At 38.2% G+C, this 27,455-nt stretch overlaps 1 protein-coding gene across 3 annotated transcripts in view; it reads right to left on the bottom strand.

Moving 5' to 3' along the window:
• Positions 1-656: 656 nt before the first annotated feature.
• The window catches only part of TBC1D30 (TBC1 domain family member 30), a 50,948-nt gene continuing 24,149 nt past the window's right edge, over positions 657-27,455 (bottom strand). For 2 of the 3 annotated variants that reach the window (XM_054272866.1, XM_054272848.1), the window contains 11 exons: positions 23,241-23,302; positions 22,773-22,838; positions 19,606-19,731; positions 18,556-18,741; positions 15,050-15,218; positions 13,501-13,669; positions 10,628-10,733; positions 5,318-5,430; positions 5,009-5,148; positions 3,230-3,436; positions 657-1,648 (listed from right to left, as the gene is read on the bottom strand). In XM_054272866.1, the coding sequence (XP_054128841.1) occupies positions 867-1,648; positions 3,230-3,436; positions 5,009-5,148; positions 5,318-5,430; positions 10,628-10,733; positions 13,501-13,669; positions 15,050-15,218; positions 18,556-18,741; positions 19,606-19,731; positions 22,773-22,838; positions 23,241-23,302 (2,126 nt within the window). In that variant the 3' untranslated portion in view covers positions 657-866. The remainder of the gene's footprint in view (positions 1,649-3,229; positions 3,437-5,008; positions 5,149-5,317; positions 5,431-10,627; positions 10,734-13,500; positions 13,670-15,049; positions 15,219-18,555; positions 18,742-19,605; positions 19,732-22,772; positions 22,839-23,240; positions 23,303-27,455) is intronic. The other variant, XM_054272857.1, reaches the window with a different exon arrangement.

The raw sequence follows: 27,455 nt of genomic DNA, 5'->3' as shown, positions 1-27,455 counted from the left end.
ATATTTTACCTACTGCTAAGCTGGCAAATATTATTTAACTACAAGTCTAATCTAGATAATAGCTTTTAAATCCATTGAAGCCAAGATGCATCAGAATAATAATCATACAACCATACAAACAGTTGTACCTAATTCCTAATTTTATAGTGCTGCAACTCTCCAGCAGTAAGTAACAGAAATGTATGTATGTACACCTGTAACAGAGAAAGAGCAAACCTATGTTGTGGATGGATTTATGTCTGCTGTTCTCATGCTCAATGTTTAGGTTTATATTAAAAATAGTATCAGCAGAGAATTGCTGTGGGAAGAGAAGCACAACATGCTGCTCAAGAATATCTGAAGCCAGATGTCACAAAGTGACACTTTTAATTGCTAGGGCTGCTTGTGCTTCTGTTTGTGGTGGCTTCTCCAGCTACTCCCAGAGTATGATGATGAGGTTGGATGGGGAAGCTGCTTAACAGTGACAAAAACTGTTACACCTGTCTGCTGCACTGGACAATTGGTCCTTCGAACTCAGCTAGACTGGAGGCAGCCATGGGGTCTGAGGGGTTAAAGGCAGCTGGTGATTTAATGTCTGAGTTAGACCTTAAGAAACAGTATGCTTCACATTGTAAATTAATATTTATTTTACACAGGACCATCAGAATTAACAATAGGGTGCCAGAGTGCATCTTCACTAATCTATCCCATAACATCATGGAAGTACAATTGTCAAAGTCACTTATTTATATAGCTGGTAACCACTTTTGTCCCTGTTACTTAACTAGCAATTAGAAAGGCTTTGGGACACACATACACATGCACACATTAAAAAAAAGGCAATACAAATTCTTTTGTTGCTGTCAGAAATAATGATTATCAGCACATCATCGTTTCCTTGTCCCGCTGCTGCCACTGGCAGATTTATTGAAACTTCTGCTCATTTGTGGGAAGTGTACTGTTGGTGTTCTTTCAGTGGGGCCATATAGCCCTAAATTCCTGGCTGTGGCTGACTTTCGAAGAGGCTTGACACTGGGAAAAGGATTGAAGACTTGTGGCTTTGGGTTCCCAGGCTGGGGTGATTTAGCCAGGTTTCCACTGTCTCTGGATGAAGTGGAAGACTCTGATAAACATGGCTGGCTGGACCGATGGGATGTTGGCTCCACATCAGTTTGGGTATCTGAGGTGAGTTCCAGTGCTTCCAGTTTTAGCTGAACCATGGACACGTTTGTACTGCTGTCCGTAGAGTCTGCCTCAGACGACTGCTGCTCAGCTTTCCGAGTAGTCCTGTCATCCAAACCACCTTCTTCTCTTTCTCCAAAGTCAGAATGTTTGGAAGCCTCCTCCTTTGCACCAGGACTATTTGTTTTGCAGCTCTCACTCTGCTCATCTATCAGTCCTACAGTATCTCCATAGCCCAGCTGGCCTTTGGCCCTAGCAATGTTCTTCCGATGGACTCGGATGTGAGTGCGCCACGGAGAGTTCAGTTTCGTCTTAAGATCTTCTTGGGGAATGGGAGACATCTTCCCCGTAGCATGGCTTGGGATGTGAATTACAGCATTTTTGAGAGACTTGTTATTCAATTTCATCTTCTTTCCTAAAAGGAGGTGGTTTATCACTGGGGAATGGTTTACCTGAGAAGGGAGGAGGCTGGTAACTGGCCCCTTGTCTGAAAGAAAGCATTTAAAAGAAACACAGTATTGTTAAAGAACAAAACAAATTAATGTTCTAAGGATCTACCACCAAATTTGATAACTTTATTGAGATATGGCAAAGGTTTGTAGGACAGAATGTGTATTAAAAAAAACAACCCAAACTTAACAATCATCACTGAATTTCAATTATGTCTTAAGAGTTGAACACAAAGCAGTACCTTCTATATATAAGGATTTTCTGCCCTCCCTTACTGCTTTGCACCTGTGGGGAATCCCGAAGCCAGGAATACCATGAAAATATATCATTTTTAAAAATAGCATCTTGATTTTTGGAATTGAACTATAATAGTTGAACATTAATATTGGCTTCTGATATTCCCCCTCTCCTTCACTTCTCTTCCAACAGCAAGAGGCAATTCAGCCTCCATATGAGGTCAGTCACACAAGCCTCTCCATGAGGGTTGTGTGACTGGAAAATGAAAAACAAACTGAAGTACTATTAATGCATAAAAGCACATGTTATTAAGCCAGAGTAGTAGACTCAGAATTAGTGATTAGATGACAGTTTGATTAAATGACAAACCCAGCCCTGTATCATGATTAGTAAGATTAGAAAGATTTGTGTTTGGAAGGTAGGGGTTGGCATCCTTGGGAATCAACATTTTACTGTTCGCACTGTTTCTGCTGGCCTCTGTTCAAAGCAAAACACTTCAGTAATATTTTAAAAAAATCCTTCAAAACCACATAAAAAAAAATTGCAGTTCCATGTATTCCAATGCTCCTGGTAGCACAGGTTTAGACAATCTAGAAGAGAAATAACAATTCTCCACAGTGATCCATCTGCACAGTGAATTTCAATAGCGAACTTAGAAGGATGACACCTAAGCAGGAGGAATGAGTGGGGTGGGCTGTGTTCAGCTTGCACACCCAGTAAAACCTTCAGCTGTGCATTTCATGCCAACCCTTGCACTGCTGAGTCTGACAGTTTGGGTGACAGACTCCATAACATGGGTTGTTAAATAAGGGACTGATGTCCAGCTAAGTCCTCACAACAGAATCATTATGGCTAAGGAAACTGCCAGCCACAATGGAACATCTAAGCCAGTTCCTTCAGTTGCATAATTTGCCATGCCCAGATGAATTCAGAGGAGTTTAGATAATACAGACCAGCTAGGAATCCACCTGCCACATGATCTGAAGCATCCTCATCTCTGCATTCAGTTTTTTCAGTGCATCAATATGTCAATCCCAAGAATGCCAAAGACTTAAAGTTTTTTAATCAGCGAAATCAACACAATGCACCCAGATAGCAAAGCCACTTTTAAATACCATTGTTTGGTTGGTCCCTGGGACCTAAGAAAACCCCAGGGTCATCATCTTCAGATCCTGACAAAAGAAGAAGAAATATCACCTTCTTGTTTTCTGCCTGCATGAGGTGGTTCCTACTTTACTGCTAATGTTACATCATTTACTATAATGTTATATCATCAGTCTTTCTTATTTTGTCTATTTGCTTAAATGTAAAAGAATGTCATTTGCCTGATGAAGTTAGTTTGCAATAAATCAGGGAATGAAGCACATTTTGGATGTGTTACCTGCTCTGATATACACATGGTGAACCTGCTGCTGCTGCTTCTTCTTTATCCTGGAATATTGCTTTTTCAGTGCATTAATATCAGTGGTCATACGCTCCATCATCATGCTGTTAAAAGCAGTCTGATAGTCACTTCTGCAAGAATCTATTGCTCCTGGACTTAATTCTGCAATGTTACTGGAACCAAGACTTTGTTCTTCATTCTGATCTGTAGAAAGAGGGAATAAAGTGGAGGTGAGGAATAAATTGGCATACTCAAGAGGTGTATCTGTACTTCTGTAGCTTATTTCCAAGGGAAGTCTGTGTCTGATTCCTACCATCTTATTTAACTGTAGTCTTCAATTAAAATTTTGTTATAATATGTATATTATTTAACTAAGCTGGGCTATTTACAATAAGAAGTATTATAAATAGCACTACTGCTTAAGAATATCAGGGGTTTGAAGGGAGGTTAAAGAGTGCAAAAGTCAATTAACATGGCAGTCCAAAGTTGTAAGCATAGCTTCTCAAATATCCAAAAGTACATTGAGCCACCACTGAAGTAATTCAATAACAGATTATTATTGTTGTAGAGGCCAAAAATGCAAGTTATAAAATACATTACAGTCAAGCAGGCATGAAATTAAACAACCAACCTAGTGCTACCAGCAAGAAGCATCAAGAAAGAAAATACCACAGGGAGAAAGCTGCTAGTAGCAACAAAAAGGATAGGCACAGAGCAGCTGAGGATCAGACAACTTGAGAGTTTCTCTGGCCAACAGCTGCAGAGCATTAGCAGCACAGCTGTTTATTTTCACAGCTGTTTCTGATGCACCAACCTGGCACTACAGGGTCAGGAGGATAATTCTTTTTCAAGGAATGTTTATTTGTCTTTGGCTAAGTTTGCAACAGCAGTTTGATGTTCTGACTAAGTACTAGTTTGAAGCAGCAGGTAGAGAGTCCCCCAGGAAGGGAAAAACAAAACACCACAGCAAGGAAAATTGCAGCTTACAGGTCTCAGTAAAACCAAGACACAAGAAAGATGAAGCGTGAACAGCAACTTGTTACATCAGTCTGGGGTTTTTTGAGGGTAAGGTGGTGGTGAGTTGGGGATAAATAAAAATGGCCTCTCCCAAGATACTGTGAAATCACTGTTAATCCAGTACCATTTCATAAAGGCTACTACTTTTCTTGTATGGATCAGCATTTTGTACTGCTTATAGAGAATTTGCACCGGCGTTCATACAATTCTGTCAAGAAATTTCCATGCAGAAGGATTTGAAAAATGGTGACATTTTGAATATATCCAAAACATACAACAATCTGGAGGTTTGGCCAAAAGGGAAGTGAAATCACCTGCAGCGTTCACTCACTGCTGATAGGTTCCAGTATTAGCCATGCATATGTTAATAAAGATCAAGCTAATTTATTAAAGGAACACCTTTCAGAAAATGCTGACCACTTAACAGCTGTCTCAGAAATATGCATGGATTTAGAGTAGAATTTTTTCAAATATGGTTCTTTTTTTGTGTCTGAGCAACACTATGGGCTTGTTTTGTTACTATTACTGTAGCCAAATCCTTAACTCACACCATCATTTACTGCACACTTACAGCCTCTCAACCTGGCTTTGACAACAGCTTCATGGAGGACAGAGCAAGTCATTTGGTACCTGCTGTAACCTCTGTGTGCACAGAAAACACATCTTCCATAGCAGCTTTGACAGACAGAACTGCAGATAATTTCTGCCAGGTCATATAGATTTAACTGTGCTTTCCAAAATTAAAGAAGTCACTTTTACCTTTCATCTGTTTTTGGTATTTTTGGAGCTCTGGTGCCAAAAACCCACTTAATGGTCCAAGACAACCAATTGCATTAGCAATTGAGTCTTCATCATCTAAGTCATTCTCTTCATCGCTGTCTCTGGTTCTGCCTAACCTGCTGTCAAAAGAGAACATAAGAGAATTAAGGAAGATACATTCTTAAATGTGAATATTATCAAGCATTTTTATCTTTTTTAGAAGCACACAAGGGAGGATCCACCTGCCTTTTCATCTGCAAAGGGTAAACAATAACTTTATACACCATAAGCAGTGCATTTCAAACTTACCCTGAAAATGAAGTTGATTTTACTGCTGCAGGGAAAGGAGTAATATTGTATGTATATTTCTCTCTCAATTCTGCCAGTTGTGGGAAAGGAAACTGAGCCATGGTGTAAACAGTCTGGGGGTGAAAAAAAAGCAACTTTAAAAACTTTTTGCTTTAATTAACAGTCTCACAAAAGATTTCTCCATGAACAGACTTTGACAGTCTTGCAGGATTAAAGGCTGCACATTCTTGCACATTCACATGCTGTAAGAAAATGGTCTAGTTTGATGATTCAGTCAGTATTTCCTGTAAGAAAAATAGAGACTGACTCACTAGAAAGATACACAGTTCTGTTAAAATAAAAGGGGAACTGATAACATGAGCTGCAGGATCCTTTACAACTCCTATACGCATTTAAAAGTTATTGTCAACCCCTTCTTGCCAGCACACCAGAAATCCTCCTCCAATTATGATTTCACTTACATGAAAACATCATTTAGGATTTGGGGATTTTTCCAGGAGACCTAAGTTTTTGCTCAAGTATTCAACAAAGCACTAGCACAGATAGGAAGGGGCAGTTGATGTGGACTGTTAGCTGGTTCATTATTTTACCTGAGAAGCTCAAGAGCTTGTGTGAGGAAATCACATCAACACAAAAATCATCACTAAAGAGGAAGGATCCAACATATCCAAGTTTTCTTCCCTCAATTTATAGTTTTGATTGCTGGTTGGTATTGAGGCTAAAGGTGGGATTTGGTGGGGTAAAGGTAGTAGTTTTTCTAAAATGCTAATAGATTTTCTTTACATCAATACTCAGAATTTAGGAAGATACATAGTTGCAAATATATTTCCTTTCAGCATTATTTTTGCTGCAAGTCACCGGCCCGCCTGGCATAAAGACAATTCACATTCATTGCAGTATCATTGCTGATTTGTTCCTACATACTTTAGTTGCTTTTTTCCCCCTGCTTTTGTTCACTATTCAGAACTTTCAAATAACTGCCAAATAATTCATTCTGAGTCTCAATGTCAGAAGAAAAAAATATAATTTCCCATAATTTCTCTGAAATATTAAAGCTTTTCCACATCCTGAAAATTAAATATCTTTTGAAAGACAGCAACATAAAATTTTCTCATTAGCTATGACGGTAAATCTTCACTTATATATTTTTTCCTGTGCTTTTAAGTCAGTGACATTTTCATCTGAAGGCAAATGACCTCAATTAAGATGAAAGGAAATTCTGAACAGTTTCTACATAATCCATTCTTGAACCATGCCTTGCCTATGCTAAGTACACTGAGGAAAATTGCAAACATGAATTCAGTACTAGACATTTCCTGCCATAAGGAGGGGGAAAAAGTTTTGTTAATGGCAATGATGTAAGCACTGAGGAGCAGGAAGGACAGTCCTCTCTGAACAGAGACAGGGCAATAGTGCCCCTCAACAGGGGTACTATTTGTGACAATGCTTTTACAATTCAAGCCCTGCACAGCCTCTAAGGAAAGGAAGATGCCTTAAAAAATCCATAGCATGAACTGAAGTTTTGCCACTCCATTAAACTACAGTGCTACTGTGAAAGGTAAATATTCCCTAGGGCCTGAACAGTGATTTCCCATTGGTCCACCAGACAAAGGGATTTTATGATCTAGAGAAAGACCTACCCCCAGCCCAACATGTCTGCCTGCTTGTTTGATCTCCACCATACTTTCCTGTTAGGTTTTATTTTTTTTTTCCATGTTTCAACTCTCTCCAGAGGCTTGTCTGGAATTTATTTCTGCTCCTTATGTCAATGTCCTTCTCAGGTAACTTGTTCCATATGCTAGTTACCCTTTAAGTGAAACAGTCGACTCCAATTCCTCCATTTGCTCCTTGCACCTACTGTTTCAGATTATACTTTTAGCTTTTGCCTGTCTCCAATCTGTGTCTCTTCCACATCTGCTACAAGTTCTTTCATTTAGCATACATATTTTAACTTAACTATTGTTATCAGGTTATAACTGCAGGCCTTGCTTACCACCTGGCTAAGAGATCCACAAAACAAATTTTACGCCAGTGCCAGTTCCACTGGAAAGTTAAAAAAATGTTGCCAGACAACACCTCTGATATCCTCCCAGTGACAATTCAGAGTCAAAGCATTCTTTTTCTAGTCATTACACAGCCTTGGATGCCATTTGGTTAATTCTGGGGAACTGTCCCTGAGAGAAATAGCCTACCCACAAAAGCATGATGCAGCCAAAATTAGCATCTTATTTACATAAGGGACAGATCCTGAGAACAAGAACAGAGACAAGGACAAAACCCCCTCCATTCTCACCTTAAATCATTTGACAATCCTTTGCCTTACTCAAAAAATGCAAAGCTGTCTACACCCTCAGCAGAACACCATATGGGACGTGCTGGGCTGTGGCTTCCAAACAGGGTAAGCCATTTTGCAGACAACTTATTACTTATCTCCATAGCTGCCCCTCACTGGTTTAAGGATTTTCTTTCATTTCAGTTTGACTAAGAAAACAAAACAAAAAGCAAGAGCAAAAACAAACCCAAAAGAAAACAAAGTGCTATTTAAGTAGCAAGTTAACAGTGAATACCATCAAATCAGGGGAACTGTCTAGGCAGAGGGTCCAAAATGCTAGAGTACCACAGAAGGATTAATCCCTGCTCCCCTCTGTTTAGTAAATAGAAAGGGATGCCTCTCCTCCAGTTGGCTTCTCATCTCCTCTGTGCTGCAGTGTTCCTGGGTATACAAACTGAATCAGTTTAGCTGGTCATAAAAGTGCTCACTTTCTGACAAGGCATGGAAGCACAGACTCAGTCTAGCACACTCTGTTTAGAATATCTGCAGACCCCTGACTACAGCCTTCTGTCTCCATATTGGAACCAATACATACCCAGCCTAGAATCTGATGTGTACAGCGCTTACCCTTTATTCACCCAAACTGTTCAACCTGAAAAAGGAGGAAGCTGTAGGCTGGTTTGCTCCTCCAATGCCTTCATGCTCTCCTCAGTAAAACGTTAAGAACTTTGGTCACACAAGGGCCAAATCTGCAAAAGCTTTAAGGCTCCCACCCTAACTATAGGCACTGTCTGCAAGGGAGCAATAAAACTGCAGCACCTGTACATGCTGGTGGAAAGAATGAGGACATGAGTCCCCTGTTCTACTTTAGACATGTGCTCTGCCAACACTTCCCCTGAAGGATCAGTTGTACCTCCCTCCTCTAACTCCTAAAAGAAACAAGGCTCTTAGAGCACAATTTGTTTTCCAGTGGTTGAGAAGTGCCTGTTAGGCTGGCTTAAGTGAGCCTGGACAAGCAGTTTAGATGCAAATATAAATGTTATGCAAGTCTGAAGAGAAGTGAGATGATTGCCACCAGCAAGCTCTTCTGAAATGTGATGGGAAGGCAGAGTGGGATATTATAATCCTTTTCCCACAGTAGGATACTAGTCCTTGAGCCATCTTGTAAAAAATACTAGATGTAAATTAATAATTCTGATTTTTATTAGGGGAAAAGAAAAAAAAATGAAAACAAATCATCTCTGAATGACTCCTCTGAAAAACCTTAAAGCAATTTAAAAACCAGCATGTTCAAGCAGCCTGGATTTTTTCATTAATGCAATGGTTCATATTTCTTAATTTTTTTCTCCAACCACATACATGGTAGCACTTATATGCCCTGATGGTAAACTCTTGTAGTTCCTTATTCTTTCCACTTAAGGTAAAGAGTGGAGGCCTCAGAGATGGCTACACTGCCAGTGCCTGCCTTTGACTTGAAGAAAGCTATGCAAACTATATTGTAGCTTCTTCAACAGAGAGGACACACATAAACCAGACACACTGCTCCTCCATACACAGAACTTAAACCTGCCACATTCTCCATATCAATGGCAATGCTATCCTATCTTAGCACTCCTGTCAGTGCCGTAAAATACACACATACACTATGAACACACATATCTATTGTGCCAAATACTCATTTTTTGCTGAAGCACAAAAAGATTGCTAATTTGCTAGTATTTGTAACTGCAAGAGTTAAAAAAAATCCCTCCAACCAGTGAATTACCCATGCCTTGTCTTTTATTTCACACATCAGCAAAGGAAGAAATCCACAGAGTCACAAAAGACTACCTCAGCTTCCCCAAAATTATTCTTATTCACAAATGCCACATCTTGATTTTGTACCATCCCGGAGACCAGGAACTGAAACACAATGAGAAGATGTCAGCTTGTGCTGCCCTCCTTACACATCCTCACTATCTGAACTGTCTAGTGAAGAACTTTAACACTTTTTTTAAAAGTTTGTGAGTACCTCTGACCAGCTGCGTTTCCATTTTTGAAGCAAAACAAAGCCACAACACCCACTTCTCCCATTCCTAGAGCTTTGTCATCAGACAAAATAACAATGACCAAAATAATAAAACTGAAAGTAGGGTATTTTAACAGTCTTCCAACAATAGGCAATAGAAGTCACTTGCTAACAGCTGTAATTAAACTTTTGTAGCTTCACAGACTGACTTTTTTCCTTCCCTTAAGTCAGGTACAAATTTCAGGTGAATTATGTTCTCTGTACTTGCTCCCATTTGATCAGTATTCTCTAACTCATCAAAAGGAAAGTTCCAGAACTGCAGCACTAAGTCCTTATAAAGCATCTAAGTAGACAACACCTTAAAAATATCACAAGAATAAGTGTAACTGTAAATAAATAAATAAATTTATCTACTATACTAAAGGCCCTTTGCTTTCCCAGAACAATGTGGGTCTTTGTTCTCATACAATGGCATATACTTTAATAATTCAGGCTCTGCAATTATCTACAAATGTCTTTGTTTACAGTACACTACTGACTGTTCATGTTTTGGTTTTTTTTAAATCATGAAGGACTTTTTACACACTTCTCACTTCATAAACCCTTATTTCCCACAGTGTCTGTAGAATGGAAAGGATGCAGCGTAATAAAAAACTGAGCAAAACATTAAAATAAGGCAAAGAACACCCTAAAAATGATGACTACTCCACACCCTAGAAATGGTGACTAATCTTGTGTAAATGGAATTGAGCATTATATCCCAAAAGACTCAGCTGTCAACATAGAATCAATTTTTATTAAATGACACCTAGTGGTTCTCTACATTTCATATAAAAATAAGATTCTAGCTCTAACTGCACGTCACCTACTTGTTTCATTGACATGCTAGCTCAACTCTTATCTGAAACTTTTATTCTTGGGAGAATTTAGGTTTCTGCAGTATTTGAAGAAAAATGTAATTTGTTAGAAATCCAGACCTGAAAAAATCAACACAGAAAACACAAAAATTATTTATGTTACAATTACTCACCTGCATAAGTTCATTGCTGTCAATCAGACTGTCTTCAAGCATCTCCTGGGTAAGCTTGCCCATAGTACTGTAAAACTCATCTGCAGTTTCACAACACTCAATTTGCCTACATCAAAATACATGTTAGTTTTTATTTGACTTTTACATATGATTCCACATGCTCAAAACAAAACTGATCTTCTTGTCATCATAAAATATGCATTTCTGTTAGATGGCTTAACTTCTAAGTTTATTTGCAGTTCTGCCTAGACTTCCAAATAATAAAACTATGCACACAACAGTGGAAAAGCTGCAGCAGTAAAAAGATGCACTGATTACAGCCTGCTGTCCTGACTCCTCATGATAACAGATGAATGTATCTCCAGACAGGCCATTCCCTCTGCCCCTTTCACTTCTACTGCACAAGAATCAATACATTTTGCCTCCTGCTAGCACGAGGGGGTTTTATCAGCTTAAAAAGCGAGCATAAAGACTTCTTGACTAACTCATCACTCATTCTTCACCATGCACCAAATGGCCAAATTCACTGTCTGAACTTTGTCAGACAGGACGATGGAATAAATTAGTATAGGTGCATTCATATATGTAGTTGTGTTAAAAAATAATTAGGCTAACATAAAGCACAATGAAGGAAAATTCACTCATCATATTTGTGAATGCTATTTCTAAATTAGGGGTGGGAAGAGTGTTGGTTTTGGTTGTTTGTGTGCTTTGGTAGGATGCTTTTGTTTGCCGTGTTTTGGGAAGCGGGGTTCAATTGGATACTTTTTCTGAACTTTTCTTTACATTTCTAAAAGCACAGAATCATTCTAAACAGAGAGAGTGTCATCTAGAGGAAAAGAAATATGAGTAATATGCTTTTGTGAATTGGTGTTCTACACACATTAGGGTCAGCTGCTAAACATCTCTCCTGTCAAGTGAAAAATGTGTTTTTCTTATATCCCAAGGAAGTGCTTTGATGGCTACATATTGTAGCCTCTCCTCTAAAACCCAGATGCAGGAATCATAAAAAAAATACACTGCCTTTTTTCTTAAGCAATAGAAGAAGCAGCTTCCCTTGATCTTCAGCAACTGCTCATAACAACCAGTGAGCTATGAAACTCCTGAAATCTTAACACAGTTTGGGTAAAATAATGATTACATAGCTAAAAAAATAATTAAAAAATAGTATAAACAGTGGGTATGTAGGCAATTATCACAAACTTATGGCTTACCTGCCCTGTTACCTTTAGTCTCTCATGAGCTCCACATACTGCCTTCTCTACTGCCCCTATATTTAACTTCCCCATTCCTTCAGCCTCCCTCAAAACAGAAGTATGATTGAGCCACCTACATTTTAAAAATGCACTTCTCACCCTATTTTCATTTTGAGAATGAATCTTAAGAAGTATGAAGATCATGAGACTATGAACACTATCTCTGACCCCACTTCTTTAAATCCCTTGTTCTAGTTCTATTGGTGGACAAAGAGAAAAAAAAAAATCACAATCTTCTCCCAGCATAAACAGTGCCCTGTCTTTTACCAGACCTTCTCCCATTCCCCACAAACAGCAGTTACAAGATGTGCAGTGATCAGCTTATTTCTCTTGGACACATTCTTATAGATTTCTTGATTCTGCTCCTTTCAATTTCTTAAAACATGTTTAATTTTTCTTTAAGTTTTACAGTAAAATCTTCAAAGTAGTAGCTTCCTTTTTATCATGTTATGAGTTGTAGCATTCACAATTATAACTTTTAAGTGTACAGAGATCTACTGAAAGAACTTTTTATCTAAAACACTATGTGACTACATACAGATTAATCCCAATGCAAATGATTCATGCAAGTTTCATTGATTGAACTGAACTGAATATAAAAAAAGCTCTCAAGAAATTATTATTTTAATTATTACTCTTCAGATTAAAAATTAAATGTACTAAACAAATCCTCTTACAATGCAACTGGCCTGCAATGCTAATTTATTCAGAAAGAAAAAAGGAAATGAAACCTCCAAGGACTGAACTGAACATAAATCCCACTGGTTCAATTTCAGAGAAAAAAAGGAAGATGAGTTTTAATAGGCATCACAAGAAAAAAATCGATGCAGCTGCTGATGCCAGCTGAAAAATGTTTCCAGCTGAACTAACATCTGCTTGACCTGTCAGAGCTCACACCTCCCACTGAAGCCAGTGACAAAACTCATTTCTCTGGGAGCACTGTAAACTCCTTGGAACGCAAATATTTGCTTTGACAACAGAGGGGTTTGAAGAACTAACCATCTCTTCTTGTGTTCTGCCATGTGGTGAGTTTCCAAGGCCACAAAGGACTATAATAGAAACTTGGTTGGAATGTGCTGAAAAGCAGAGAATTTCAGGAAAATTCATTTTCAGGCCTTAACAGAAAAGAATCATGTACCACAGGGTCATTCCCTTAGTAACAATGAACTCTCATACTGCAAAAGCCAATGGGCTCAAATCTTTAAGTCTCCTTAAGTGAAGCTAAGGAAATTACCATCCCCACTTTCAGGTACCCAACTAAATTAGTTGGTCACCCTCAAATCTCTTTGTGTGCCTTTATACAGAGTATTTACCAGTTCCTTCAGAGTTTTATGTTCAGGAAAGTCCAACCTTTTAGCACAGCACAAAGACAATATACACAGACAACTCCAACAACTGGAGACATTTTCTGCAAAAAGGGTCAATTAATTATCATGCCCATTCTGACATGATGTCAGAATCATTTGTTTTTAAGAAACCATAAAGGTCCTTTTTGCAGCTTTTTCAAAATAATCATTCTCCTGAAAGATTGCATCTTGTTTAGAGCTGAGAACATCTTAAAGAAAACAAAAGTTAAACATGGCTCATACTGAAAATCAAATAAAAATTACTACTTACTCCCCTAGCTTTGCCCAGATAGCCAAAGCTACTCTCAGTATAATTTCAGAGCCTTCAAAGAATACTGAATCCCAGATCTTCAGAACTGTATGGTTAGGCAGACAGGTGGCAAACAGTGTCAGAAACCACTGCATTGTGAAGACATTCGTAAGTGGGGGTTCATAGCCTCCTGAAGTTAAAAAAACAAACAAGCAAAAATCAGATTACTTGAAGTAACTGCAATTTACTATCAGTTTACAAGGAGTATAAACTGCATCATAAAATCCACCATACATTCTAGCAGCTCTGTTACTGCTCAAAACTTACTTATTCTGCAGCTGTCCAAAGATAAGCTGAGAACAATGGAAAAGTTACATAATCACCTTCCATTATGCTGCACTGCAAAAAACTAAGCAGCATCATTGGCTTTGGACTATAAACCCTGGAATACACCACCGCACTTTTCTCCTTTATTTCAGAAAGACTGTTTCTCCTTCCCCAAAGCCATATGAAATAAAAGCTTCTATCAAAAAAAAAAAAAACCAAACCCACCAACTTCGCCACAAAATGCTGCATTTTTTCACCAACTGATGGCATAAGTCTTTATCTACATGGTGATAAGGTGAAGGTGACCATCTCTGTAAGTCATATGTATTGTTTTAATATCCTGGTGTACTTGTTAAGTTTCAAACAAAATGTAGCATTTCCGGCTGAAACTCTAAAATGTTACTTTTTCGTTATGCTGAGAGAACACTTTGTGCACCCCAGTATCAACTGATGCACTGAAGGCCATGACCAGAGAGGCCAGCCTGTGAAAACACTTTCAAACAGGAAATAATTCCTTGATACCATTTGTTTGTTTTTTATACAGTTTGGGCATAGACACATGGAACATTGCAGCAGATATTTTCTAAGGTGGAACTCAGGGTGTACTTAGCTTCCCAACTGAAAAAGAAACCAAATCAACTAACAAAAAACCTCTTACCCTCTCCAGAACATCCCCAAATAAAAGAGCTGTAAGTCTGGATGGAATGCTATGCCAGGGAAAAAAAATCACAATGCAAAGCCAGTTTTCAGGTAGGAACCCAAGATATACTTCTGAGTTTTGTACCTGTATATTGGTAAGGATCCAGGTGAAGAAATACTAACCATCCCTCACTGGCTCCCATACTGTAACTCTTCCCAGAATAGCTATATGAGCCAGAAACTACACAGAGCAGTAGGAGGACACCTATCCTGAGCTAAGGCAAGAAATTACCTTTCCAAGGCAGCCCTTGTACTAAGCTAAGTGTTAGTGTTGTCACTCCATGCTTTGTATATTCTTGTCAATCCCAATTCTGTTTGCAGCTACTGGTGGGACCAAATTCTTTCCCTTTGTTTTTTCCTGGAAGTACACCTATTTGTGTTCAGGTTATCAGTAACAGAGACCATCACATTTCATCTTAAAAATTTTAAATACATATTCTAATCAATAAACTCATGTAAACACTTAAAATATTGTATTTTTAAATCAGTGTTCAGATGAAACAACAGCAAGACAGAGTTGAACAGCATTTTCTGTTGAACATACCTCCACTTTCTCTGTTAGCAGCTCTTTGTAGGGTGTCCAAGTGCTGGGACAGTTCAGGAAGCTTCATTCGTAAAAGATCTCGGAAAACAGCCATATCCACAGAGAGAGCACGGAGATTATTGACAAAGTAGCTATCAGGAAGCACCTTATCAATTAGGTAAATCATGATCTGTGGGCAGAATGAAAGACTATCATGTAGGACTTACAAAGCAGTTATTTTCTAGGAATAACAGAAAAATAAAATTTCTCTGTTCACTAAAGAATGAATTGGACCCAGTGGCAGCCCATGCTTATGGCACCTCCATTTATATGGGGAGAAAATATTAGCATCCTCAGGTACCCTAGGTATTCACAAACATTCAAGATACAAAGGCCTCTTGAAACTGTCCAGAATTTATGAACCATGAAATTACTGAAATCAATGACTGAAATCAATGTCACAGTAAGCTATGCCCAAGCTGGCAGCATTACCCCCACCAAAAGCAATTTTTGACACTTCTGATGTTGGAACTGTTTATGAGATCCTCCACTGCTAGAGAGTCTCACTATCCCTTCTCTGGTTAATGCCATAACTAGAAGACTGATTTTGCAAATCCCCTATTTTGCCTCTCCAAAAAGCAAGGCACTGTTCTTTAAAAAGAAATTCTCCATATATTTTACTGTGATTTGTTACCATATGCTGCACTCCATCTTGTCACTTTGGAAGGTGCTAAATTAAGCAGCGTGAGACATTTTAAGCAGACATCTGTTTCAAGTGGGGTAGCTCAACTACATGGATGGTAAGGAATTAAATGATACTGTCAAACTTTTGAGAACAAAGAAATGCAACAAAAAATATGCAGAAGCTGATGATTATAATCAGCCTAACAGAAGACACTGACCTTTCACTTCAGGATCTTTTAGGATCTCTGTGGCCACTCTACTAAGCCCATCCAGAGAGCCTGCAGTCATCCCATCTGCATCTCTTCTACATTCCTCTCATATGAGCACCCTTACCATGTTTCATAAAGACTTTCATTCTCAAGAGAAGCATTGCACCTTCACATACAGGAGACAGTCCTCCTTCCAATCCCTATCTTTCCATAAGAGGCCCACAGAAACAGCTCCTCAGACACAGGACTACCAAGAGCACCACCTGACAGAGTCTTGCTGCTTTCTTTTCTTTCCCAGCTGCTTGTGACCACACACTGCCACTTGTCCTTGAAAGATTTCTCCAGCAATAGCAGTCTTATGTTCCATGTTTTAAAGCATGTGGAACAGTAGTCAAAAAAGGCAAATCAACAGCTTCTAAATGACAGGCTTGTATTTTGTCAGATGCATTATGTAACCTTTGCTGAATAGTGGGTTACCCCACAGTCTTGTGAAAATATGCTTTATTTTGTTCAGATATATTTCAACCAATGGAAGAGTAACTTACTATAGCAACATTAACTTGCAATGTGTTTTCATTAATTCTATTTGTGTTTTCATTAATTCCTTATGACATAAGCTATAAACCCCCATGTTAAAGACACCATTCTATAAAGGCCTTTGCTCCCTTCCCACTGAATAGTATCCCTTCATTGATCTCTGATATATGAGAGCACAGAGAAGAAGAGAAATCTTTTTCAACATATAAGTTCATTGTTCCACCAACATGTGAATTGCTTTGAGAAGACTTTTTTTAAAAAAGCAGTTCATGTATTTACCAGTTTGCAACAGATAACTTTCTTCCTAACACATCTCTACATATTTATTTTTGTTATTTGATTCTGTAGCATTTCCAAGCAATAACATGCAAGAAAAACTTTTTTAAGTTTCAGTATCTATGACTTTAATAGCTTCTACTCATGCAAGATGGGATTTTTTTGCTTACCATAATTTCTGTAGGCTAACTTTGAGGCATCTCCAGGGATTTAACTTAATGCTTACCTTAACTAGCTAACACTCAAGTATCACTGGCTGGGCATTCACTGAAGCTACCATGTTGGGTCCTGTGCTGTTAAAGCCCCTTGGCATCAGTAAAACCTGCTGTTTCCTAGCCCCTGGGAGATGCTTCCCAGACACAGACCTTTTGTTTATAATGTCCTCCCCAGAAATGGGACCTGACCGGCAAGATCTACCCTTGCTCCCTTAACCCCAGATTCTACAATAACCCCAGCACAGCTACCCCACAGCTACAATCCTCAGGGCACCTTTACAGGCCTCTCTAACTGTTCACTCACTGCTTCCATTAGGTGGCAGTGACTACAGCAAAACCATCACATACTAATACCAAATTCTTATTTCCTCCCACCCACCCTGCTCCTTTCCCTGCCCTTCCCCTCTTCCCTCCGTCTTCTGGGAAAATTCCAACCCTGCAAAGCCCACACTAAGCTTGGAAAAGAAATAATTTTTTTCCCATTCTTATTTTTGCCAGGTAAGATCAGTTTTGGTGCAAACAGCCTTGAGGACTTTACCTCCCTGGGGCAGCCTGGCTCCTTTCATTGTCTCCTCCACACAAGGAGCCTGACACAACTCACAATAACAGACAACACAAGGACGCACACAGTTCTAACCATCAACTTGGACTTCGTAAACCTTGGGCAATCCTATTTCCTATAGGATAATGTGGTAAATTACTGTTAAAATATTGATGAAATCTTAAGCAAGAATTATTGAAAGGAAATTTTACTTTCTGATATAAAGTTGCTATATTATGGTATTTTCTTCCTATTACAGGCAGTTGTCTAGAATGAAGGATTAATTATCAGCTAGCTAGACTCTACTGCCACAAGCTTTATATTTTAGGAGCTCTATAATAATAGGAGCACTATTTAGGAGCGAATTTAAATATTTTCCATATTTAAATCATTGTCTGAGGCAAAACAAACAGCTCAGTATCTGAAGAGTCACAGCCATCTTTTATTAATTTGACCCCAACTCACACATATGAGCAAATTTATTAAAGGAAATTGCACATGATCTTGCCAAACTTTAAACCATGCCCTGTCCTAAAGTATTTCCATTTTCTGACATATTATAAATTTCATGAAGCTTTGTTTTATTTACAATAAAAACTATCTAAGAAAACAAAACAATGTAAGACTAACCTAGTCCAGAAGTTAGCTTCAAAGTGACTTACTTTCATTTTGAATATTGAGTGTTTCCCTAGAATTTGCTTTGAAATTTAGCCAATTTATCAACTGCTTCACATGGAGCCCACATAAGATTCTGATCATGAAATTTTAATATTTCAGCTATCTATAGAGTTTGCTAGCAGATTTGGGATTATGGGATAAGATATCCTATAGTAAGTAGCAGTGGTCCCATTTTTATTTTTTTTTCCAACAAAAAATGTGACACTGATAACATTCAAACTACTCATTTTAGCTGAGACAGGATAACAAAATAAAAAGTTCACAACTATAAATCAGCTAACTCTTTTGAGTTGTGCTCTTTAGTCTGTCTCCAAAATTCACACATTGGTTTATTCTAAAGTTCACTAAGTAAAAGCAATCTTCGACTCTAAAAGAAATTTTACTCACTTTCAGGGCATCCCCTTCATTGCCCTCCATTACTTCCAGAATAAGTGCAGCTAGTATGTTAAATCCTTGGCAATAGCCAACAGATTTATTCCACCTGGCATAAGCCAGCAAAACACGTTTTAATACCACTCGATCTTGCTCTGCCTCCTGGCCACAGTAAGAACTGCAGCCAGTTCGGTGAAGGTCCTTTAAAGGAAAAAAAAAAATTAAAAATTACAAGACAAGCAGAGAAAACGTGTATTTTCTGTCCCCTGTTAGTTCTCTTTCCTGTCCCAGTTTTCCTTCCATCTCCACCCTCCCAGTACATACTCCCAAAGTTGATGAAAACGTTTCTTTTTTAGGCTGTTAAACCTTTATCTTACCCAAAAGAAATAGTTTCACCAAGCTCTTAAGTAAACAAGTCCCCTAAAAGATGTTTATAACGCATTGCCACAGAAGATGTTAATAAATCTCTGGGTTTCAAACAGGCAAGGCACAACAGCTGCTTAATTGAACAAAAAAGTATGTTTTTATCGAAGTATAAAAGAACTAGTAGACAACTGACTTTTCCAAACACACAAGCCACAAACTGTGTCCTTGAAATTTAAGTGATATATAAGTTAAAGGCAAAATGTACAAAATGGCTGACTGCTTTAAATATTAAACATTAATCAGCTGAGAAATACAAATAGGCAAATGTGTTTCACTCCTGTAAAACAAGTGAAGAATGCTCATTTGCTGTATTTTAAAATATGCTTTTACTCCCAGAAAACATTTGTGCTTATTTACAGAGAAAGAAAAAACCCATTTATGTTCTTTTGTCTTCATTAACTCCAGCACTTTTTTCAAAATCAAAAGAAAGTAAAAATGAAAGAAAAAAAACCCAGAAATAGCATCTTTTTCCCAGCCAACACTAACCAGACTAGTGCAAAAGGAACAAAGCAGCCAAAAAAAAAAGGGAATTAATATACATTTTTTGCCAAAGCAGTTACAGAGACGAAAATAAATCCAAATTCAAATGTCAACTTTTCATGTAAAAATTAGAAAAGAAATAACAAATTAGCTGGCTACCTTTACTATCTGGATGCCCATAGAGTCATCATCAGGATTACTTCTTTCATTGAACGTGAAACGCATGGTTTTGTCCCAGTCAATGGCTATACTGTGTAAGTACTGATCAGCCAGGGTCAACCAAACCTAGAAAAACATATGGTAAAATTAATTATTCCTCTGATAAAATATAAAGTGTCAAAATATATTGTTAGATGAACCTCATCAGCTTCATATGTGATCTGCTGTTAAATTTGAAATATGCAGAGGAGGATTTTAGCCAGAACAGTTTTTGCACAATTAAATTAATACCTTGCTCCCTAGAATAGAAAGGAAGGAAATGGTCAGCATTAAACATCCAGATCTGTGGGCTGCTTACAAAGATGCAAGTCAGCTGTCAGTGAATTCACAGGAGCCCTCCAAAATGGAAACACAAGGCAAGGACCCTCTGTCAGTTCAGACCTTCTATCCTCATAACCAACAAAGAGTTTGATAAAAGGATAACACTGCTGCTGGCTTTCCTCAAACTCAACCATGGATACGTCTCCTGGAATTCCCAAAAGAAATCCAGCAGTGTTGGTGCTTCTCTTTATCAGAAGTCTCTTCTGATGAGTTTGCAGAACAAATAGCATCCCACCATTTGGGATTGATCTGAAAGCATGACTTGGATCAAAACAGCTTACTCTTACAAGAGGGCTTCCTAAACTGTTGGTGCTACAGGGAGTTCTGAAACAAACTTATTCACAACTCTTATAGCCTAATAATTTCCAGAACAGATTTATGCATGTGTATCCAAGACAAAGGCTGGACCTTTATTAAAAATTTGAAAACTTCCTGAACCATGAAAGGCACATGACAGATCATACAATGACAACAAGTAACAACAAAGGACCTTTTTTTCAGGAAACTGAAAGAAATCATGAAAGCAAACTGATCAAGTTTTATATCAGCCATTAATTCACTCAAGTGAGAAAAGAAATTTAGACACTTCCCACAGATTTAAACACTGAGATAGCTGCATGATGAAGGAATTTATAGACAGCTCACAGAATCTCATGTTTTCTGCATTTAAATATTTAAATTTTAATATTTAAATTCTACACTTTTGTAAATCCACTCATGTGGAGGAATGCCACTGTTCTGCCTCCCAACAGCCTCAGCACTGCTGACACCCTACTGATGTTGTTTGACTGGATTCTTTATCTCTGCCAGCCCACATGCCACAACAATAGTGCAGATGTCAACCTGTTCCTTTTGTTGACAGCAAAGGAGGCAATCAGCAGGCTGCCACCACAAAATACTTCCTCTATTTTGGTATCTACCTTAAATTCATTGTGAACCCGGGGAATGGCAGTAAAAAGACAACACCTCTTGTCATCACTTCTTCATTGGTTAGCATCATGTGAGCGTGTGAGCAAACACAGAGATGGGCAGAGTGAAAAGGAAAAACAGATCTGAGCTGGATGATGTGGCAGAGCACACACAAGTCTGCTGATTACACAGAATTTGGGGAAGTGGCTGATAAGCCCAAGGACACCTTGACAGCATGGAAAAATGGTCTGACAAGAACCTCTTTAAGTTCAACAAGGAGAAGAGCAATATCCTGTCTCTGGGGAGAAACAATCCCAAGCATCAATATATGTTGGGGACACCCAGCTGCAAAGTATCTCTGCTATGCAGGAAGGCTGAGAGCGCTGGGACCATTCAGAATGGAGAAAAGGCAGCTTTGGGGAAATCCTGCCAGTGTGTATAAACACCTGAAAGGAGGGTGCAAGGAGGAGGAAGCCAGGCTTTGTCATCTGTACCAGTGACTGGACTGGAGACAATAGGCACAAACAGAAACACAGGAGGTTCTCCTCAAACATCAAGAAACACATCTTCACTGTGAGGGCAACTGAGCACTGACACAGATTTCCCAGAGAGGTTGTGGAATCTCTGTCCTTGGAGATATTCAGAAGTTACCAGGACACAGTCCTTGGCAACCAGCTGTAGGTGGCCCTGCTTGGGCAGAGGGGTTGGACCAGATGACTCCAGAGGTACCACCAAACTCAGCCCTTCTGAGATTCTGTGACCTCTGCCACTCATGTACCAAAGAAAAGTCCCTGAGACACTTTCTGGAGCGTGGGAAAAGAATATTTCAGGAAAGAAAAAAGGCTGTTAGATGGGTATAAGGATTCATTGAAGTTGTATATTAAAAATAAATTCATCGTGGTGTGAAGAAAACAATGCCATGAAGTCTTCTCTTCCTTCTCCCCTGATTTGTAAAGAAGTACAATTCGGTTTGGAAAGACAGAAAAAACAGGAAAAAGAAATTAAGCTGATACATCAGAAATATGTGGAACTATATTATTTATATATTATATATAATATATATAATTTATATAATATATATAATTTATATAATATATAAAATTATAATTTATTACAAGTACACAATTATAATTTATAATTTTTATATATAATATTATTATATATTATACATGGAACTACATATTTTATAAATCTTTTAAAAATTTATTTTTATTAAAACTGTGTTTTTAAAGCTGAGATTGTGTGATTCATTTTTTAAGAAAAAATTAATAGACATGCCTCTTTTTATACTAGGGGACTTCAAATGTTGAAGAATGCAATAAAGTAAGTCTGGCAAAATCACAATGGAGCCTTTTCTACAACACTCAGCACAATTTCCCATTAATGATGCACTCTGCCATTCTGCATCACTCCTGACTTTGAACTTCCCTAATTTTGGTAATCTGTCTTTTCCCCAACACTGTTTCTATAAGCATTCTTGTCAACATTAAGCATCTATCAACTTCACCTTTGTAAGTGTGACATCCTACACTGCAGATATGTTCTCCTTTCAGTTATCTTCAGCTGTGGGGGCAATCTCAGTGCAATTTCTTGAGACTGACAGTATGAGGCAATAACATCTGCACCAGAACAAGTTACCTAAGCCTCAAGCAGAAAGAACCCAGCTATTGAAAACATCATATTTACCCGTCTCCTCAGCCTTTCCATCTGCACTGTGAAGCTGTCACTGAATAATGAAAGCAAGGAAAAACCCCCAGTACAACTTAAAAGGTCCAAATATTCATTACAAAACCCACTAGCAGATAATATTGATGTAATTCAGCTCTCCTGAGAAACCTACAGGCAATATGGCCCACAAGGCACGGAGGTCTACCTACCTTTCTCCTCCATTCCTTTGGGATGCCTGTGGGCAGTCTGGCCACTGCTTTGAGGGCATCATGCCACTAAAAGAAAAAGCATCCCAAAATGTAAAATATCCATCATTAGTTTAATGCTACAGCATAGCAACATTTGCTACCTTGCAGACATGCACATTCATTTCATTTTGCTGCACACATGTCAGAGTTTAACTGCTTAATCCACTCACAGGGAAGATGCAGATTATCAAATCATTACCTGATGATTCGACTAAAGTATAATATTCTGGGACACAAGGATTTAGGAAATATCTGAGCAAACAATGAAAGCCTATTCCATTTTCTGAATACAAATGAAACAGCTCTTGATACAATTGCAAATAATATGCTGATATTATGATGAAAAATGCACTTCTGAGCTAGGCAAGCACCTTGATTGCTGAGAACCCACTCCTTCACAAACTCAAGAAAAAAAATAAATCAAATTACCTGCTGAAAACCATTTTGACCTAAAGATGGCTCAAGAGTGAATTTCAATTTTGTATCAACCCCTAGAAAGAAAAAAAAAACACAAAAAAACTCATTACTTCATTTAGCTCAGAAGACAAAAAAAAGCCAAAAAACCCCAAACACAAAAATCCCACAGTTAAAACAAGAACACAAAATTTTATCTTCCTATTCTAACAACTACATTTCAACCTGTTTTGGTGAATTTTGTCTTCACAGTGGATTCAAGGAACGTGGTAAGGAATACACGGACAAAATGCTTTTAAAATGCAGTAATGTTCTCTTTAATGATGTAGCCTGGCACAACTTATTTCACTAATATTCATATAGTTCACTGGTCTGCAAACTATACTAGTACACTGCAAACTGTCATATGCATCCACAGAAAAATACACATCCACAGACAGTTTCTTTTCATCTATGCCAGCTTCTTGACATTAGGTCAATCAAAACTAATTTATAAGTTTGGTGTGTGAAAATTATTTTACTGTCAAGAATATTTTTTTTTCAAATTCCTCAGACCATAACACACATTTGGTAGTACTGTTATTTAAGCTTAGATTTTATTTTGGCCATATGAGCAAACTATTTTACTTGTTATGAAGCAGGCCTAGTAATTGTTCATGCAATATTACATAAAATACCATAATCTCAAGTGGATCCCAACATGGCACTGGAGTATGCCAGAACATGATCAACAGTAAAATGTTTAATTTGCTTTCCATCCCACAGTTTGAACGTACAATTCCTCGATCCTTCAAATGCCGCTGTCCAGACCTCAGGTGCTGAACACAGCACAGATCACATCCCCTCTCTCCCACCGGCTGGCATGAAGGATGAAGCCCTCTTTTATTTTCCCTACACAACTTAACACAATGCTATTGGTTCCATGTTTAGAATTAAGCTATGCATAGCTTCTCATCTTTCCAGAATACGAAGCCAAACAGTTTTAACATAGAAATATATATATACATACACACATATAAAATATATATATACATACACACAGAAAACCCAAACTGATTATAATCCTGCAAGGTTTTAAGTATTTAACATCCATGCTAATCAACTCACCAGTAATACCCAGTCCTTTGGAGGTCTAAACCTACAAGTGTGATGGAAAACCCAACTGTAGTGGCATTTGCTTTTTATGGAATGTAAAATGCCTTTGAGCATTTGCATACTGAAGTGGTAAGTAATTTTAACCTTACTACCTGATAATTATATACTTAAAGACAAAAGCTTTTACTCCATGCCTTTTTTTTTCTTTGTTGGGGTTGAGTGAATAGAAACAAAGAAAAAAATCACACAAACTCCAGCACTGTTTAAAATTTTAGCAGTTTAGAATTGCATCACTGAGACCTGGGGATTAGTGCCCTTGTTTCCCTGCTTCAGATCTAAAAGACATGCTTGTCAGACTTAGAAAAATAAAGACTTCTAACCATAATAGATATGTCTTGAAAAAACATGGAAGGATTAATAGCTATTCCTGGAAGTAACTGTTTATTAGTATTCCTTCCCATGGCAAAATGGCACTCGGCAGGGGCTCCTAATAGATAAATCTTTTCATAATAATTCAAAGCAATGTAACAATGGCAGCAACCTAAGATTAAATTGTATCACGTTTGCTGAAATTGGAAAATGTGAACTTCATTCTCAAGCAAAAAAAAGTAAGTACTGTAAAACCCTAATGCATACAAAAATACATCATGACCGAGAACTCCTTTTGTTAAAGTAACAGATGCTGACACATTATCTAACACTACCTTGCAGCAAAGAACCAATAGCCTTCCAAAATAACCATGTATTCATTTCAACCCAGCAGCCAAATATTAATTACTCACAGCTTTCTAAGACTTAAAAGGTCCCAGTAACAACTTTTCTGTCTGTTTTAGAATCTTCCTAAGAAAGACACAAGCAGATACTTCCAGGTCTTCAAAAGATCAAGTACAGCAAAATAAAAGCTCAGAGCAAGGAAAAATCTATCTATAATTACATAAGCCTCATGACCAGGGAGCTCACACTACAGTCAAAGTACATATCCCTCCTGAGACTGAAATGAGACCCTTCAAATGAGACCCTTGATTAAATGAGACTGCAACGAGATCATCCATCTACTAAAGTTAATTAAATCACAGCAAACAATTAAGACAGGTGTGAAAATTACTGTAAATGAGAATTACATCACATGGTAGCACCAGACTATGCAGCACACTCTCTTCAGCATGGTGAGGAACTGCTTGGTCAGGCCACGCATGACAACCTCTTGTAAAAGCCACAGAATCTGTGTCCCTTTATTTGTTCTCCATTAGAAGTACTTTCCAGATCAAATTATGTGACAGTTTTGGGGGAGGGGAGGGGAAGAACCATGGGGAATAAACCCCAGAGCATATACAAATTGTTCTTCATTACCATCCATTTTAAAGAATTTATATTTCCTAAAATCAAAAAATTACAACATTGCTTAATAAAAAATACAGCCAGTAAGCATGTAAAAAAAGCTGCAACCATACAGAGAAAGCAAGGAAGGTAACCAGCAAAACAGGAGCAGCATCTCTTTGCCTGTTACTTACTTCTGGCACAAGAATCATCTTGCTACATGCAGTTTCTGCACTCTGCTCAAGGAATTTGTCCCTGAGCTTCAGAGCTTCAAGGAAACTAATGCCTATCCCTAACTCAGCCTCTCTTGGTTTCCTAATCCTTCCTTTCTCCATCATTCCCCTTTTTTTATTCAGTTGTCTTCTCTCCATAAACTAACTTAAGATTCCCCAATAGTTTCTTCCCCCTCAGTACCCCACACCCATTCAACCCTACTGCATGTCTGCACCTATTTTCACTGGATTTTCCCATGTCTAACAATCCTCCATCTTTGGGTGACACTCCTCTCCCTTACATAAACATATGCTTTTTACAAAAAAATACCCCTTCAGGCCTTAAGAGAACTTTTCTTCCCAGCTCCTTGGCAGGGACAGCCTGGCCTAGGTGCACCACACATAGAGCAGTAGTTCTTACTTTAAGTGTTGTCAGTACAACTCAGCCCTTCCACATCAAATCAGCCAGGCTATAGTGTCATTTGACATATATTAAATATCACCTCCAGTTCACACACTTTCAACTTATTCTTCATGTCTGAGAAGCATATTAACTCATAACAGCAGGAATATGCTGGGAACACTCTGGAATTATTAGCTCCATGAATACAAGGATACACAAAGGTATATGCTTGACAACAAATTTCTGAAAGGTAGGGGAATGCCAAAATAAGCTCTGTTCAATGCCCTTCCAAGCCTGTCACCAGAAACCACTGCAGAAAAGTTATAAAAAAATAAAAGAATTTAAAATAAGGGAAATATAACCCCCCCAACCACAATCCTTTACTGTGTAAAATACACAATAACTCCTGACAAGAAAAGGCTGTAAGAGGGAAGATTATATCCCTAGGATTCCCAAACCCTCAGTCTTCCTCTGCATAACCAAAATGCAGCACAGAACCACACAAAGAGCCACAAGAGAAGAGAAAAATACTGGCAGACAAGTACCTGGGTGACGAACAAATTCCCAGTGCACCCCCAGCAACATTAAACAAAAGAATAGGGCAAAATCTGGGATTTTTTTTCAGCAATATCAAACCAGAAGAAAGTGCAGGAAGATGATGTGTTTTGATGCACGTTTGTGAGCTATACAGATGTAGCTTTAAACTTGCAAAGTAGCACTATAGGTTCTCAGCTGTACTTCACAGCTGTTGAAACCTCTCCCACAGAATGCAAATAAATATTTTATCAAAAATAAACAAGGAAAAAGGCCTAAAGCAGATTTGTGTGCAGCAGGAGCCCATGCTCAAGGAAAGAGAAGTGTCAACATAAACTACCACCTTATGCTGCTTGCTGTTTCAGGAAGATTCTTAGCCTTGCAATTTATCTCTAAAAGTAACATCCTGACTAACTCTGTATGAAACCACTTCTACCAGGAGCCAGAGCTCACTGAGATGTATCAAAGCACATCTAAAACCTCCAGTCTAGAAAAACTTCACAATACAGACAGCTAACAAAGACATTAAGTAAATCTGAAGAATATTTCATCCAGCTTATTTTTAAAGGGTTCATTAGCTGTCCCATCTCCACCCCTCTACGAAAACATGTATCCTGAATGGGGTTATTGTCTTTACCTACATGTGAACAATATGGAAACCCCAAACCA

The sequence above is a fragment of the Melozone crissalis genome, unplaced genomic scaffold (assembly GCF_028551555.1).
Source record: "Melozone crissalis strain CALT ecotype California unplaced genomic scaffold, PUWL_Pcris_2 ptg000004l_1, whole genome shotgun sequence".
Lineage (NCBI taxonomy): Eukaryota > Metazoa > Chordata > Aves > Passeriformes > Passerellidae > Melozone > Melozone crissalis.
Note: the sequence above shows the minus strand (reverse complement) of the source record. Positions and strands in the feature narration are given on the sequence as shown.